We start from the raw sequence: 17,653 nt of genomic DNA on the forward strand, positions 1-17,653 counted from the left end.
TACAGGACAGAGCAGAACTGCCCCACAGGGTTTCCACAGACAGCCTGGTGGATTCGAACTGCTGACCTTCTGGTCAGTAGCCATAGCTCTTAATCACTATGCCACCAGGGTTTCTGAACTGTCCCACAGGGTTTCCTAAACTGTAATCTTTACAGGAGCAGATTGCCAGGTCTTTTCTCCTATGGAGCGGCTAGTGGGCTCAAGCTGCTGACCTTCTGATTACCAGGCGAGCACCTAACCACTGCACCAGAGAGATGGAAATCAAAACTACAATGAGATACCATCTCACCCATACTAAATGATGAAAAAAGCAAAAAAACAGCAAATGTTGGTGAGGATGTGAGGAAACTGGAACTCTTACCAACTGCTGGTGGCAATATAAAACGGAACAACCATTGTAGAAAACAGTACGATGATTCCTCCAAAAATAAATATAAAAATTAGAAATAGAGTTACCACATGACCCAACAATTCCACTTCTAGGTGTACACACTCAGAACCTAGAAGCAACAACGTGAACAGACACATGTACAATGATACTCCTTGCAACGTTATTCACAATAACAGGAAAGGCGGAAACAGCCTAAGTGCCTATTAACAGATAAATGGATATATAACAAAATGTGGCACACACATACAATGTCATAGTACTCAGCCCTAAAAAAAAATGAATTCCTCATAAATGCTACAACATGGATGAACCTCAAAGACATTATGCTGGGCAAAATAAGTAAATCACAAAATAACAAATACTGTACAGTTCATTTATATGAAATAACATGGATAGAAATTATATAGAGACTAATGGTTACAACTGGTTACCAGAGTTACGGAAATAGAGAATCACTCTCTGGAAAGTAGTAAACGTTTGTATATGGTAACAAGAAAACTGGCATCAACTAAAGGTAATAGTTACACAATCCGACTTATGCAGTTGTTATCACTAAACTGTACACACAGGAAAAAAAAAAAAGGCAAATGAACTGTTTTATATAATTTCACAACAGGAGCCAAAAACCACATAAATGCTACAGCTGTTGTTACTGCTAAGGTATAACTAAACATTACACAGGGTTCATTTTCTTGGTTCAAAGGTTTAGGTTCATCGTTTCATAGATCTATCCAGTCAACTGGTCTAAACTGTTCTAGCTCCTAGTTTGGTGAGTAGTTGCTCATGTTTTAAAAAGCTGCTGACAGCCACCCAAGACACAACTGGTCTCTGTTCAGTTGGAACAGCAGCAGCAGCAGGAGACTTGGGAATCAGATGAGGAAACAGCTGGCAGGTTTAATTGCCTCTGTGAACTACCACCTCCTCTGCCATGAGACCAGAAGAAACGGATGGTGCTTGGCTACCATTACTGAACATTTTGATCCAGGAGCTCACAGGTGGATCCTGATCAAAAGGAGATAACTTGCAGAACAGAACTTCAAGTTCATATGGAAACCAGACTTAATGAATCCACTGATACTGGGGAAACCTCGGAAATGACTGCCTGGAAATAATGTTTAAACCCTGAGCCAAAACTATCCTACAAAACTGCGATTAGGTTCAAGAATGGACTGGAGAAACCCCACAAGTATGGCTCCCAGGCACCCTTTTAACTCAGTACTGAAGTGACTCCTGAGGTTCAACTTTCAGCCAGAGATCAGGCAGGCCCATAAAACAAAACAAGACTAAATGCGCACACCAGCCCAGGGGCAAGAACAAAAAAGCAGGAGGGGACAGAAAAGCCTGGTAACAGAGAACAAGACGTCAAGAAGGGCAGAGTGCTGGCACGTCATGGGGTAGACAACCAACATCACAAAACGACGTGTGTATTAACTGTTTGATAAGAAACCAATTTGCTCTGTAAACCATCTACAAGTACAATTAAAAAAAAACTAAAGTTTATTTCAATTAATAAAATAACACTTTATAAAGAATTATCTACATGAGTTCATACGGACAACAGTTAATGTAAAGCACAGATAAAATTTTAAGGAGCAGAGATCTAAATTAATGGTGATGAAACAGTATGATTAGAGGTAAAATGGTGATACAAGCCGAAGTATGTAACCAACGTTATGGAATTACACATGCAAAAATTGTGAACAGATGTATGTTTAGTTATGTATATTGTCACCAGAAACTAAGTAAAAAACAAGATATTGATATTTAACTATCAATTAAGTTACCTAAGTTTCACCGTCTCTCCACAAACTGATGCCCCACATTAACTCCAAAGAGTTAGATCTATTTTAAACATTTAATTTAATATAAAACTGGTCCTAATTCATAAACACAACAGAAATTTTCCTTTTAAGACGTATAAAATATCTGGCTGAAGTTCATAAAGCAATGATTCGAATAAGACCGCTAAGCAAATGCAAGAGTCAATTATAATCTCAAAAATTTGATTCAATGTTTGATTTATAGATCTGTCACTTTATATTTTACACAAAATATAATTCAGATTACACGAAGTTTGCTTTTAAGCAGGAGATGGCATATTTTAAGAGATTTAAGATATGAGTCACGTATTAAAACTAATAGATATAAGCCAATATACAGAAATACATAAAAGCTTGCAAGCAGCCATCCAACAAGAACAAAACCCCAAATCCATTGCCCTTAATTCAATTCTGACTCATAGTAACCCTATATGACAAAGTAGAACTGTCCCAGAGGGTTTCCAAGGTTGTATCTTTATGGAGGCAGACTGCCCCATCTTTTCCCACAAATCAGATGGTAGGTTTCAATGACCAACGATCTGATAAGCAGCTGAGTGCTTAACCACTTTGCCACCAGGACCCTGTAGCTGCCATCCAACGTACAACAATTGGTCTGTATTCACCTGGAGCAAGAGAGGAAGGAGAGTTTGGAATTGAGGGAGGATATAGAATGTGTGGCTCCATAAATAACTCCTCCTTTCATGTGAGACTATAAGAACAGAATGGTGCCCAGCTGCCATTACTGAACATTTTAGTCAAAGATGCTACAGAAGAATCCTGATGAAAAGGGGGGAAAATGTTCCAGAAATGTACACTTTCCGAAGCCACTGAGGCTGGATGACCCCAAACTACTATCCTGAGATAACCTTTAAACCTTAAAGCTCTAAAGAAAAACATACCCTGAAGTGTCCCTTATTAAACTAAACATAGTTTCACTTAGTTAGGAATGTCTGCCTTGAGCATTGTGGCTTTTAAAGAACTATCTCCAAGGGGTCAAATTCGCATAGCAACTCAAACAGTTGGACAGAAAACTTACCCGTGCTTATGTTAATGGAGAACAACAATTTAGAAAAGAAGGCTGAGAATGCTGCATAGCTCAAAGAATATAATCAATGATAATGAATTGCGCATACAGAAGCTGTTGAACTGGTGCTCAGCAGCTTGTTGAAAGTATACTTTGAACAGTAACAAAAAATACAAAATAAATCACTTAAAAAAACTCATCAGTTTAGAAATTAATCAGGATCACAGAAATTGGAGGATGTTCACAATATCACGGACAAGTCAGATGACATCAGAATTTATCTGAAAGCACTTAAATGCATGTGTTTGACAAGGTAGGCATTATACATTTTTTTCTCTTAAAATATACTATCAAACCTAATGCAAACAACAGGGCTGTCTGAGTCAAGCACTGGGAGCCATCACAGTGAGGACCAGAACATCCTGCTCAGTGGTATACCAGGGACTGGAAAAACTACACTAGGCAAATAAGTTTTATCAAGGTTAAAACTGAAATACATTAATATGGGTGTTTTCCCTAAAGATGTCTGACAAGATGGCTTCTCCTAAGAATGTGCCAAAAGATGCACAGACAACAACACAAATCCTTAAGGTATGTGGATTACAGAATATAAGCCAAGTGATATGTATCAGATACTGAACTTTTCTTCTTATATGTAACTAAAATTCTCGATGATACAATTATTTATTCAAGTCATGCTAAAAAAGTTACTGTTTGATGTACATGATGTGCAACTTACAATTCAGCGTAGTGCTGATCTTTCCTCACTCCTCCCCTAATAGTTTTATTAGCTATTGCAAGGCAGAAAAACCAACCCCCTTTGACACTGATCAAGTCACTGAAGTGCAAGACTGCCACCTGAGAGCTACTGCTTAACTGCTCCAAATTACAGACTTACATCGTTACAATAAAAAGGCATTTACTTCTGCTGAAAAAATAAATTTTGTGGCTAAGTGTTGGTTCAGTTACTAGTAGATCTAAGTATTTCCATAATAGACACACCAACTCCCAAACCATATTTTTCCAACTAAAGTAGGCACTCCAATATCCCTCACAGGCTTTATAGTACAGATGCACACTTCACAGCCCCCAGGGGTAAATGCACCAATTCCCACAACACTGGCAGATCAGAAGGTTCTGACTAATCCATTACTCATTGATCCAAAAACATTCTTATTACCACTAACACAGTGTCATGGGTTGAAGTGTATCCTCTAAAAATATGTGTCAACCTGGTTAGGCCATGATTCCCAGTATTCCGTGGTTGTCCTCAATTTTGTGATTGTAAATTTACATTAAAGAGGGTTAGGGTGAGATGTAACACCCTTGGCTCAGGTCAGATCCCTGATCCAATGTAAAGGGTGTTTTCTGCTCCTATACCACATTTATCTTACAGGAGAGTTGGGGACCTTATAGGACCAAGAAAGCAGTGCCGGGAACAGAGCACATCCTTTGGACCCTGGAGAAGCTACCAATCTGGGGGAAAATTGATGACAAGGACCTTCCTCCAGAAATGGCAAAGACAGAATGCCTTTTCCTGGAGCTGACACCCTGAATCTGGACTACTAGACTGTGAGAAAATTAATTTCTTTGTTAAAACCATTCACTTGTGGTATTTTTGTTATTGCACACAGTGTCATAACAAAATACTATACCAGTGAATAATCAAATGCATTCAAAGGAAAATGTGAAGGTGACAATGATGAAGAAGGTGAGGATGATGACTGCTGATAATCTGTAATATAGCTTTGATGCACATACGATACATACTGGTTATGAATCCACCGAACTGAAATTAAACATGAAGAAGAATTCAACAACAGAAGAAGTGGAAGACTACTCATTAACAACTTGTAACATGCAGATTACACAGCCTTGCTTGCTGAAAGCAAGACGACTTGAAGCACTTACTAATGAAGATCAAAGACTACAGTCTTTAGTATGGCTTACTACTCAGTGGCTGCAACAATGGGCTGAAGCATAACAACGATTATGAGGATGGTGCGGCAGGACCGTGCACTGTTTCTTCCTTTTGTACACAGGGTCACTATGAGTCAGAACCTACCTGACAGCACCTAACAACTATCACAAGCTGCATGTTTTTAAAAAAACTTAATTAGTATTTAAAAAGGAAATACAGTTAGCATATACTTCAGCTCAGATATCGGATTATCTTTATAGGGTTACTGATAGTATTTCATCAGTCTTTAGGTGTAAAAAATAAAGTGGTCATTCAACAATTTGAAAAACAGTAAAACAAAACAGGATTATCAACCACAAAAACAGACTATCTGTTAAACACTTATGTATCCTATATTTTCAAAACAAATAATTAAACTTTACTGCAAAAAAACCCAAGGCTGGGGGAGATACAAAATTGAAGAAGCAGGTGAAAAGATAAAGCATTCTTCCTGCTACAAAATCCAATTCTCAACCTTTAGTTAGCTGTGTATTAGAGAAATCAGTCACTATTAAAACAGTAGTTAAAAAATAGCCTATTTTAATCCCAAATTCTTATAGAAATACCAGACTTAATGGTCTGACTTGAGGCTACAGGGACTCCAGAGGTCATGGTCCCCAGACCTTCTGTTAGCCCCAAACAGGAATCATTCCCGAAGCCAACTCTTCAGACAGGATTGGACTGGTCTGTAGGATAGAAAATGATACAGGTGAAGACTGAGCTTCTTGGGCCAAGTACACACATGAGGCTGTGTCGGCAGCTCATGTCAGGAGGGGAGCCAAGAGGGCAGAGGAGGTCAGAAGCTGACTGAATGGGGGTGAAAATAGACAGTGGAGGGAAGGAGTGTGCTGTCTCATTAGAAGGAGAGCAATTAGGAGAATACGGCAAGGTGTATATAAGTTTTTACATGAAAGACTGACTTGGTTTGTAAACTTTTATTTAAAGCACCGAAAAAATTTAAAAAGATGCCAAAAAGAGAAATAGCCTGTTTAAAAATAGCTTATATAAATTTACTTCCAATTTTACCCACATCATTTGGTAGAGAAATGAAAAGGTGCTGTATAAATAAACTCAGCTGTAATTCTTTAGTCATGAAGCTTCTTAACCAGGAACATTAAATGTCTTGTATCTACGTTCCTTCTTTCCACTTCCTTGAATTCTCAGGCTGCTCTCCAGTACAGGCTACTATCAACAGAACAGAATGACCCCCCACCTGACAATTATCATTTGCCATCCTCACTCCCTCAGTCTCAGAATAATTTTATCCCCAAATTTTCAAAACCTGTTTCCCCTCCCACTTTTTCCTCTTTCTCCACCCTCTCTGTTTCAAAAAATAATCTTCCAATGCTAAACTCAGAGCAACATTTACTGAGATAATCCATGGAATCACAGTGGTCTGCATTATTCTGAAGAAACTAGTTCCTTTTAGACACTTGAAGCCAAAAATAAATCTCTAAGAATGTATTTGACTAAGTAATGCTTACATATATTTCTAAAACGAGATGGAAAATTACAATCTTCAATTCACAAAGATTTATTAAAGATACCAGTTTCAATTTTTTTTTACACAAAAAATTCTTGGCATTATTCTATTCTAATGTTCCTACTCTATGCCACTGGAAAGCACACATTATATAAAAAGAAAAAAATTTAATTTCATCTTAGAAGTTCATCAGTAACATATATTTAATGCATGATTCATGGTATCTTTTAAAAAATACTCCAAATAGCTGAACATCTAAACAAAAAAAGAGAACTCTCAGATTGAAGAAAAGAATTAAGCAAGAATTGTTCTGAACTTCGAAATGTAAAAGCTATATTAATATTAAATAAATGATCGTGGTCGCAGATTAGAAATGATTTTTATATTTGTTAATATGATATTTACTTCATTGTTATTTCATTTCAACCTAAAACTAGAAAAATTTTCGAAAAAGCTAGTATGTCATTATTCAAACTTAAGATTTTATGTATTAAAATACTATAGAAGGCCAGGTAGTGAAGTGCTCTGTGGGTTTTTTGTTTTTGTCTTTCCCTAACCCATTCTCCTCACCTGAGAGAAGCAACTACTAAAAACCCAGGGACCAAAAATCCTTCCCTGACTTCCCTAAATTGGAATAAAAATACAGAACCAACTCCAACCAAGCATATGAGATCCACAGTCTTGGGCTTTCATCTCTGTAGGGAACAAGGTGACTATTATAATGCAAAGGCGATTCTGATGGACATCTGAGTGTAACTGTTTTAGCAGATTACTGGAAAGACAAGTTTCCCAGGTCTGATATCTCTACCTATTAAACAGAGCCCTCACTGACCCACAACGGGGAACTGAGGGCTGAAGCTCCACCCAAACCACCTGGCCTTCTGCCACAAGGGTCTGAGGATAGTGACACCTACCAATCTGTGGAAGTACATGCATTGGGTGCCTAAGGTACAGTTACAGAGAACACCCACTGAAGTGCTCAAAAATGAAATAAGGCAATCTACACAACAAGCCAAGGAACACACTGATAAAGCAGTTAAAGAAATCAAAAAGATTATTCAAGAACATAGTGGAAAAATTAATAAGCTGCAAGAATCCATAGAGAGACAGCATTCAGAAATCCAAAAGATTAACAGTAAAATTACAGAATTAGACAACTCAATAGGAAGTCAGAGGAACAGAATCGAGGAATTGGAATGCAGAGTGGGGGAGCTGGAGGATATGGCAATTGATACCAATACAGATGAAGAAAAATCAGATAAAAGAATTAAAAAAAATGAAGAAACCCTAAGAATCACGTGGGACTCTATCAAGAAGAATAACTTCTGTGTGATTGGAGTACCAGAACAGGGAGTGTAACAGAAAATACAGAGAGAATAGCTGAATATCTGTTGGCAGAAAACTTCTCTGACATCATGAAAGACGAAAGGATATCTATCCAAGATGCTCATCGAAACACATAAAAGATTGATCCAAAAAGAAAATCATGAAAACATATTACCATCAAACTTGCCAAAACCAACAATAAAGAGAAAATTTTAAAAGCAGCCAGGGATAAAATAAAAGTCTCCCACAAGGGAGAATCAATAAGAATAAGTTCAGACTACTCAGCAGAAACCATGCAGTCAAGAAGGCAATGGGATGACATATATAGAGCACTGATGGAGAAAAACTGCCAGCCAAGAATCATATATCCAGCAAAACTTTCTCTCAAATATGAAGGTGAAATTAAAACATTTACAGATAAACACAATCTCTAATTTGCAAAACCATACCAAAGCTACAAGAATTACTAAAGGAAATTGTTTGGTGAAAAAAACAGTAATATCAGATACCAACACAACACAAGGTCACAGGACAGAACACCCTGATACCAACTGAAATAGGGAAATCACACAAAAAAATTAAGATTAATTTTAAAAAGAAAAAAATTCTCAAAATGGAATCATTGAAGTCATTATATGAAAGATCACAATAATCGAAAAGAGGGACTAAACACAGGAGGCACAGATCTTCCATATGGAGAGGAAAACAAGGCTATATAGGATGATACAATTTAGGTTTTTACTTAGAAAAATGGGGGTAAATATTAAGGTAACCACAAAGAGTTCTAACAATTCCATAATTCAAAATAAAATAAAAACCAAGAAAATCATAACGACTCAGCAAACATAAATTCAACTACTATGAAAATGAGGAACACACAATTTACAAAGAAAAACGTCTCAGCACAAAAAAGTAAGTGGAAAAATGAAAGCGTCAACAACACACACAAAAAACCATCAAAATGACGGCATGAAACTCATACTTAGCTATAATTACACTGAATGTAAATGGACTAAATGCACCAATAAAGAGAGAGTCTCAGACTGGATTAAGAAACACGATCCGTTTATATACTGCCTACAAGAGGCACACCTTAGACTTAGAGACATAAACAAACTAAAACTCAAAGGATGGAAAAAAAAAATATCAAGCAAGCAATCAAAAAAGAGCAGGAGCAGCAACATTAATTTCTGACAAAATAGACTTTAAAGTTAAATCCACCACAAAGGATAAAGAAGGACACTACATAATGATTAAAGGGACAATAGACCAGGAAGATATAACCATATTAAATATTTATGCACCCAATGACAGGACTGCAAGATACATAAAACAAACTTTAATAGAACTGAAAAGTGAGATAGACATCTCCACAATTATTGTAGGAGACTTCAACACACCACTTTCTGGCAAGGACAGCACTTCCAGTAAGAAGCTCGACAGAGACACGGAGGACCTAATTGCTACAATCAATCAACTTGACCTCACAGACATATACAGAAGACTCCACCCAACAGCTGCAAAGTGCACTTTTTTTTCTAGTGCACATGGAACATTCTCTAGAATAGATCACGTTATTAGGTCATAAAACAAACATTTGCAGAATTCAAAACATCGAAATACTACAAAGCATCTTTTCAGACCACAAGGCCACAGAAGTAGAAATTAATAACAGAAAAATCAGGGAAAAGAAATCAAATACTTGGAAACTGAACAATACCCTGCTGAAAGAAGACTGGGTTATAGAAGACATTAAGGAGGGAATAAAGAAATTCACAGATTGCAACAAGAATGAAAACACTTCCTATCCAAACCTCTGGGACACAGCAAAAGCAGTGCTCAGAGGTCAATTTATATCGATAAATTCACACATACAAAAAGAAGAAAGAGCCAAAACTGTCCCGACAACTTGAACAAATAGAAAGTGAGCGACAAAAGAATCCATCAGGCACCAGAGGAAAACAGATAATAAAAATTAGAGCTGAACTAAATGAATTAGAGAACAGAAAAACAATTGAAAGAATTAACAAAGTCAAAAGCTGGTTCTTTGAAAAAATTAACAAAATTGATAAACCATTTGCCAGACTGACTAAAGAAATACAGGCAAGGAAACAAATAACCCGAATAAGAAATGAGATGGGCCATATCACAACAGACCCAACTGAAATTAAAAGAATCATATTAGATTATAACAAAAAATTGTACTCTAACAAATTTGCAAACCTAAAAGAAAAACACTACCTACCTAAACTAACATCATCAGACGTAAAACAACTAAATAGTCTTATAACAAAAAAAGAGATTGAAAAGGTAACCAAAACACTGCCCCCGCCCCCTCAAAAAGCCCTGGCCCGGACGGCTTCACTGCAGAGTTCTACCAAACTTTCAGAGAAGAGTTAACACCACTACTACTAAAGGTATTTCAAAGCATAGAAAATGATGGAATACTACCTAACTCATTCTATGAAGCCACCATATATCCCTGATACCAAAACCAGGTAAAGACACCACAAAAAAAGGAAATTACACACCTATATCCCTCACGAACATAGATGCAAAAATCCTCAACAAAATTCTAGCAAATAGAATTCAGCAACACATCAAAAAAAATAAATGAATAATCCACCACAACCAAGTAGGATTTGTACCAGGTATGCAAGGTTGGTTCAATATTAGAAAAACCATTAATGTAATCCACCATATAAATAAAACAAAAGACAAAAACCATATGATCTTATCAATTGATGCAGAAAAGGTATTTGATAAAGTCTGACACCCATTCATGATAAAAAAAACTCTCAGCAAAATAGGAATTGAAGGAAAACTCCTCAACATAATAAAGGGCATCTACGCAAAGCCAACAGCCAACATTATTCTAAATGGAGAGAGCCTGAAAGCACTTCCCTTGAGAACGGGAACCAGACAAGGATGCCCTTTATCATTGCTCTTATTCATCATCGTGCTAGAGGTCCTAGCCAGAGCAATTAGGCTAGTCAAAGAAATAAAGGGCATCCGGATTGGCAAGGAAGAAGTAAAATTATCTCTATTTGCAGATGACATAATCTTATACACCGAAAACCCTAAGGAATCCTCCAGAAAACTACTGAAACTAATAGATGAGTTCAGCAGAGTCTCAAGTTACAAGATAAACATAAAAAAATCATTTGGATTCCTCTACAACAACAAAAAGAACATTGAAGAGGAAATCACCAAATCAATACCATTCACAGTAGCCCCCAAGAAGATAAAACACTTAGGAATAAAACTTACCAAAGATGTAGAAGACCTATACAAAGAAAACTACAAAGTACTACTGCAAGAAACTAAAACGGCCTACGTAAGTAGAAAAACGTACCTTGCTCATGGATAGGAAGACTTGACATAGTAAAAACGTCTATTCTACCAAAAGCCATCTATATATACAAGGCACTTCCGATCTAAATTCCAATGTCATTTTTTAATGTGATTGAGAAACAAATCACCAACTTCATATGGAAGGGAAAGAAGCCCCAGATAAATAAAGCATTACTGAAAAAGAAGAAGAAAGTCGGAGGCCTCACTCTACCTGATTTTAGATATTATACAGCCGCAATAGTCAGAACAGCCTGGTATTAGTACAACAAGAGCCACACAGACCAATGGAACAGAACTGAGAACCCAGACATAAATACACCCACATATGAGCAGCTGATATTTGACAAAGGCCCAGTGTCAGTTAATTGGGGAAAAGATAGTCTTTTTAACAAATGGTGCTGGCATAACTGGATATCCATTTGCAAAAAAATGAAGCAGGACCCATACCTCACACCATGCACAAAAACTAACTCCAGATGGATCAAAGACCTAAACGTAAAGACTAAAATAATGAAGATCATGGAAGAAAAACTAGGGACAACATTAGGAGCCCTAATACAAGGCATAAACAGAATACGAAACATTACTAAAAATGACAAAGAGAAACCAGGTAACGTGGAGCTCCTAAAAATCAAACACCTATGCTCATCTAAAGACTTCACCAAAAGAGTAAACAGACCACCTACAGATTGGGAAAAAATTTTCAGCTATGACATCTCCGACCCATCTCTAAAATCTATATGATTCTGTTAAAACTCAACCACAAAAAGACAAACAACCCAATCAAGAAGTGGGCAAAGGATATGAACATGTATTTCACTGAAGAAGATGTTCAGGTGGCTAACAGATACATGAGAAAATGCTCTCGATCATTAGCCATTAGAGAAATGCAAATTAAAACTACGATGACATTCCATCTCACTCCAACAAGGCTGGCATTAATCCAAAAAACACAAAATTATAAATGTTGGAGAGGCTGCGGAGAGACTGGAACACTTATACACTGCTGGTGGGAATGTAAAATGGTACAACCACTTTGGAAATCCATCTGGCGTTTCTTAAAAAGTTAGAAATAGAACTACCGTACAACCTAGCAATCCCACTCCTTGGAATATACCCTAGAAAAATAAGAGCCTTTACATGAACAGATACATGCACACCCATGTTTACTGCAGCACTGTTTACAATAGCAAAAAGCTGGAAGCAACCAAGGTGTCCATCAATGGATGAATGGATAAATAAATTACAGTATATTCATGTAATGGAATACTACGCATCGATAAAGAACAGTGATGAATCTGTGAAACATTTCATAACGTGGAGGAATCTGGAAGGCATTATGCTGAGTGAAATCAGTCAGATGCAAAAGGACAAATATTGTATAAGACCACAATTATAAGATCTTGAGAAATAGCATAAACTGAGAAGAACACATTCTTTTGTGGTTACGAGAGGGGGGAGGGAGGGAGGGAGGGAGAGGGTTATTTACTGACTAGATAGTAGATAAGAACTACTTTAGGTGAATGGAAGGACAACACTCAATACAGGGAAGGTCCGTTTAACTGGACTGGACCAAAAGCAAAGAAGTTTCCTGGATAAACTGAATGCTTTGAAGGTCAGTGGAGCAAGGGCGGGGGTTTGGGGACTATGGCTTCAGGGGACATCTAAGTCAATTGGGAAAATAAATTCTATTAAGAAAACATTCTACATCCCACTTTGAAGTCAGGTGTCTGGGGTCTTAAATGCCTACAAGCGGCCATCTAAGATGCATCAATTGGTCTCAACCAACCTTGAGCAAAGGAGAATGAAGAACACCAAGGTCACACGATAATTATGAGCCCAAGAGACAGAAAGGGCCACATGAACTAGAGACTTATATCATCCTGAGACCAGAAGAACTAGATGGTGCCCGGCCACAACTGATGACTGCCCTGACAGGGAGCACAACAGAGAACCCCTGAGGGAGCAGGAGAACAGTGGGATGCAGACCCCAAATTCTCGTACAAAAATACCAGACTTAATGGTCTGACTGAGACTAGAAGAATCCTGGCGGTCATGGTCTCCAAACCTGTTGGCCCAGGACAGGAACCATTCCCGAAGACAACTCATCAGACATGGAATGGACTGAACAATGGGTTGGAGAGAGATGCTGATGAGGAGTGAGCTACTTGTATCAGGTAGACATTTGAGACTGTTGGCATCTCCCGTCTGGAGGGGAGATGAGAGGGTAGAGAGGGTTAGAAACTGGCAAAACGGTCACGAAAGGAGACTGGAAGGAGGGAGTGGGCTGACTCATTAGGTGGGGAGTAAATGGGAGTATGTAGTCAGGTATATATAAGTTTATATGTGAGAGACTGACTTGATTTGTAAACTTTCACTTAAAGCACAATAAAAATTACTTTTAAAAATATTATAGAAGTATTTTTCTGATATTTTAACCAACTTTCATTTAAGTTTTAGTAATTTTTGCAGGACATTTATGAGAAAATGTGTGAAATTAAATAAAGGCCATAAAATAAAAACACAACTTAAGGTAGTAAGGTGATGAAAACGGTCTAAAATTGACTGTGGGTGCACTTATCTGGCAATATGGTAAGCACCATTAAACTGTACACTTTAAATGGATGAATTACATGGTCTGTGAATTCCATCTCAATAACAATATTTTTTAAGTGGGTTAGTACCTGCACAAAAGAAATATATATATATATATATATATATATATATATATATATATATGTCTTCATAATACCAAAGAAAGACAATGTTTCTGATTCTTTGACTCTTATTTATTGAGTGAAGCGGACAGGGTGAGACCTTTCCTTATAAATCTCTGGGTTCTCGTTCTAAGACTAGCAGAATATGGCTAACTCACCAGAGTGGATTACAGTTAATCCCATCTCTCCATTTTCCCTGGCTTTCCTCCTTCCTCCTGCCCACTTTACAATCTCTTATAGAGACAAGCAAAGTATTTGCCTAAATGAAAGCAAATACAAACCTTAATAATCAATGAGATTCATTCCTATTTTCACATTCAACAGAGCTGATCAAACGTTAAACAGTAGAATTTCCCAAGCCTCGATATTTTCTACCAAATGTGATTTAATCCATTGTTTTGTTTCAATCCTCAGGATAAAGTAAATCACACTAAAGCTGACACTCTGGTAACCACTACAAAGAAGTAACAGTATATAGAGACTCTCATATTAAGTAGCTTATAAGAATGTTTTTCTTGGTCTTAATCACTGGCAAGCAGCCATCTAAGATGCATCAATTGGTCTCAACCCACCTGGAGCAAACGGGAATGCGGAACACCAAAGACACAAGGTAATTATGAGCCTGAGAGACAGAAAGGGCCACATGAATCAAGAGACTACATCAGCCTGGGACCTGAAGAGCTAGACAGTGCCCGGTTATAATCAATGACTGTCCTTACAGGGAATGCAACAGAGAATCCCTGAGGGAGCAGGAAAGCAGTGCGATGCAGACCTCAAAATCTCATAAAAAGACCAGACTTAATGGTCTGACTGAGACTAGAAGGACCCCAGAGGTCTGTAAGCCCAAGACAGGAGCCATTCCCAAAGCCAACTCTTCAGACAGGAAACGGACTGGACTATAAGATAGAAAATGATACCGGTGAGAACTGAGCTTCTGAATCAAGTAGACACATGATACTATGTGGGGAGATCCTGCCTGGAGGGGAGATGAGAGGGCAGAGGACGTGAGAAGTTGGCTGAATGGACACGAAAATAGAGAGTGGAGAGAAGGAGTATGCTGTCTCATTAGGGTGAAAGCAACTAGGAGTATATAAGCAAGGTTTACAGAAGTTTTTGTATGAGAAACTGACTTATTTGTAAACTTTCACTTAAAGCACAATAAAAAAATTTTTTTAATGTTTTTCTTACTGATACACTGATAAGTTACAAGGACAACATTCAAGTATTACAAAGCAATTTATTAAACTGTTACTTTAGATGACTGACTGTGTCACCTTTTACATATTTCCCATTTCTTAAAAGATCTAAATTATACGTCAGTTTCCCATCTGGTCAGTAGTTAACCATTTTCATTCTGTAATAAACTTTCCCACACTAACCTGCAAGCCTTGAGAACTTCAGCTGAGCTGGGGTATATAGACACAGACATTGACGGTATAATCTGACAGCTGGGTTTGTAGCTAACCAGAGGCAGGTCTGTTTTTATGGAGCTCTGTGAGTCCTTCAGCTCTCCTCCATTAATTGTGTTTAACTCATTGTGAGAACAGTTAAGGCTGGTAACATTGTGAGTTGCCTGCTCAGTGGATTTCGGAGAAGGTGTTGCCGTAGAGATGGCTGAAGATGGTGAAGAGGCAACAGAATTTTCAGTCTTTGTATGAGTAGGTGGGTGGATGTTATTGACTTTATCACAGGTTCCAGTATCCACAATGTCACTGGCTTTTCTAATCAACAAGGTAGGTAGCTGAGGATTGTCTGAAATTAGTAAATTTGGTGATGCAGAATCTCCATGGTCAGGACTGGAAACAGCACCTGCTGTTGTTACCTGATGGACATGATTAGAAAGTCCCTTGACACTGGCACGGCCATTAGGTGTCTCTCCAGCAAGCCTGTTTGTTTCAGGCAACAAAGATGTATTTCCAGGATGCTTGCTCTCTTTGGTAAAGGCAAGGCCTTGTTGTCCACCTGAGGTAGCGATATGAGAGGAAAGATGACTGACAGCAGCCGCCTGTGTTACTGCATTGCTAGGCACAGTAGGGTGTCCATTCTGAGTGTAACTGCCAACTGCCTGGAGATACTGGGAAGGCCCAGGGGAAAAGAGAGGTTGTTCACTGTTAGGACCTGCCAAACATGAACTCTGACATTTATGAAGCCCCTAGAAAAAGAAAAAAAGAAAACTTGGATTAAATCTAGTATTATGCAAGCTCAGAATGCACATACAAAAGTAAGGATTAAGAATATTAAATAAAACAAGTAAACCAAAAGTAAACATCTAACTATACAAAATACAAAAACTTATAAGCTATAACCATAAAATATCTATAAAGATATAGCAGATAATATTTGTAATTTTAGGTTTGGCAAGAATTCTTCTACATTACAGCAAAAATGAAATTAAAAAGTTGGTGGAAGAATTTCATTAAAATTAAATGTTTTTGTATTCAGAACATACTAGTAAGATAGCAAAAAAAGGCCAGATAATACATGATAAATGCAAATTCTATCTGAACTAGAATTTGTATTTAGAATATACAAAGACCTTTACATCTTAAAAACAAGCGAAGAAAAATCTCAGAAATAAAAATGGCAAATATGTATGTGGAAATCATTACTTATTATGAAATTACAAATTATAACTTAAAAAAAAAACTACGTAGAGTCATAAATTGGACTTTCAGCTTGTACATGGCACTCTGAACAGATGCACATCCCATTCCCCACAAAATCACCAAGAAAACAACCAGAAATTGGTAGATTCAATATTCAGAGGACTTCAGCAAACACTAAATCAAGAAAACTAAACTTTTAAATAGTAGGGAAGTTTTGAAATTCTAAAGTTTGCGTTTCTCCATCTCTCTGGTTCAATGCCTTACTCATCTTAAAAAGGCACTACCAGACAAAAGTGCTCCCAGACTGACACGATCTCTGTCTATGGAGTAAGCAGAAGAGACTTTGCTACTGGGTTATTGCGTGTACCTGTTCTGATCTATTCTAGAAAAGGATGCCCAAAGAGATGGAAACAGGGCATTCCTCTCAGTTTGGCCTGCTTGAAGCTCAATGCAAGTAGGGAAGGGGAATCAGTAGGTAAAACCCGAAGGCTATCACTGGCTCCAGCTACCTGGTACTGAACACTCTGACTGCAGTCTAATAGGTCAAGCAGAAGCTAGAGAGAAAGTTTCTTCAAAAAGCTGAAGCTTTCAGAAGCACTGTATATAGGTGGGAAGTGAGAAAAGAATATGTATGAGCAGGGCAAAATGATTGCAAAGATAATATCTATAAAAACCCTATACTTTATCTCTTGCTGATCCTTTAGCATACTACATGCCAGCCTAACTGCTGAATAAGAACACCAACACAGAGTCAACACACAAGACTGGGAGAAGGTTTCTTCACCTCCTGAGTACAAAAAATAATAAGGCTAGACAAAGAAACAGAAAAGTTAATACTATGTGAAAGAACACAATAAAGTAACAGAAAGTGCCACATGTTGACCAGCAAATGAACATTTAAAGAAAAAAACAAGATAAGTCATGCTCGAAAAACTAAGACTTAGAAGGCTTATTAATAACTAAGATGTCAAT

At 37.5% G+C, this 17,653-nt stretch overlaps 1 protein-coding gene and 1 pseudogene across 2 annotated transcripts in view; one reads left to right on the forward strand and one right to left on the reverse strand.

Annotated features, from left to right (window-relative positions):
• The window catches only part of LOC135227249 (lysine-specific demethylase 6A-like), a 214,575-nt gene that overhangs the window by 60,588 nt on the left and 136,334 nt on the right, over window positions 1–17,653 (reverse strand). For both annotated transcript variants that reach the window (XM_064278892.1, XM_064278893.1), the window contains one exon: window positions 15,455–16,227. In XM_064278892.1, the coding sequence (XP_064134962.1) occupies window positions 15,455–16,227 (773 nt within the window). The remainder of the gene's footprint in view (window positions 1–15,454; window positions 16,228–17,653) is intronic.
• On the forward strand, window positions 3,770–4,453 carry LOC135229083 (transcription initiation factor TFIID subunit 9-like; annotated as a pseudogene).

This window comes from Loxodonta africana, chromosome Y, assembly GCF_030014295.1.
Source record: "Loxodonta africana isolate mLoxAfr1 chromosome Y, mLoxAfr1.hap2, whole genome shotgun sequence".
Taxonomy (NCBI): domain Eukaryota; kingdom Metazoa; phylum Chordata; class Mammalia; order Proboscidea; family Elephantidae; genus Loxodonta; species Loxodonta africana.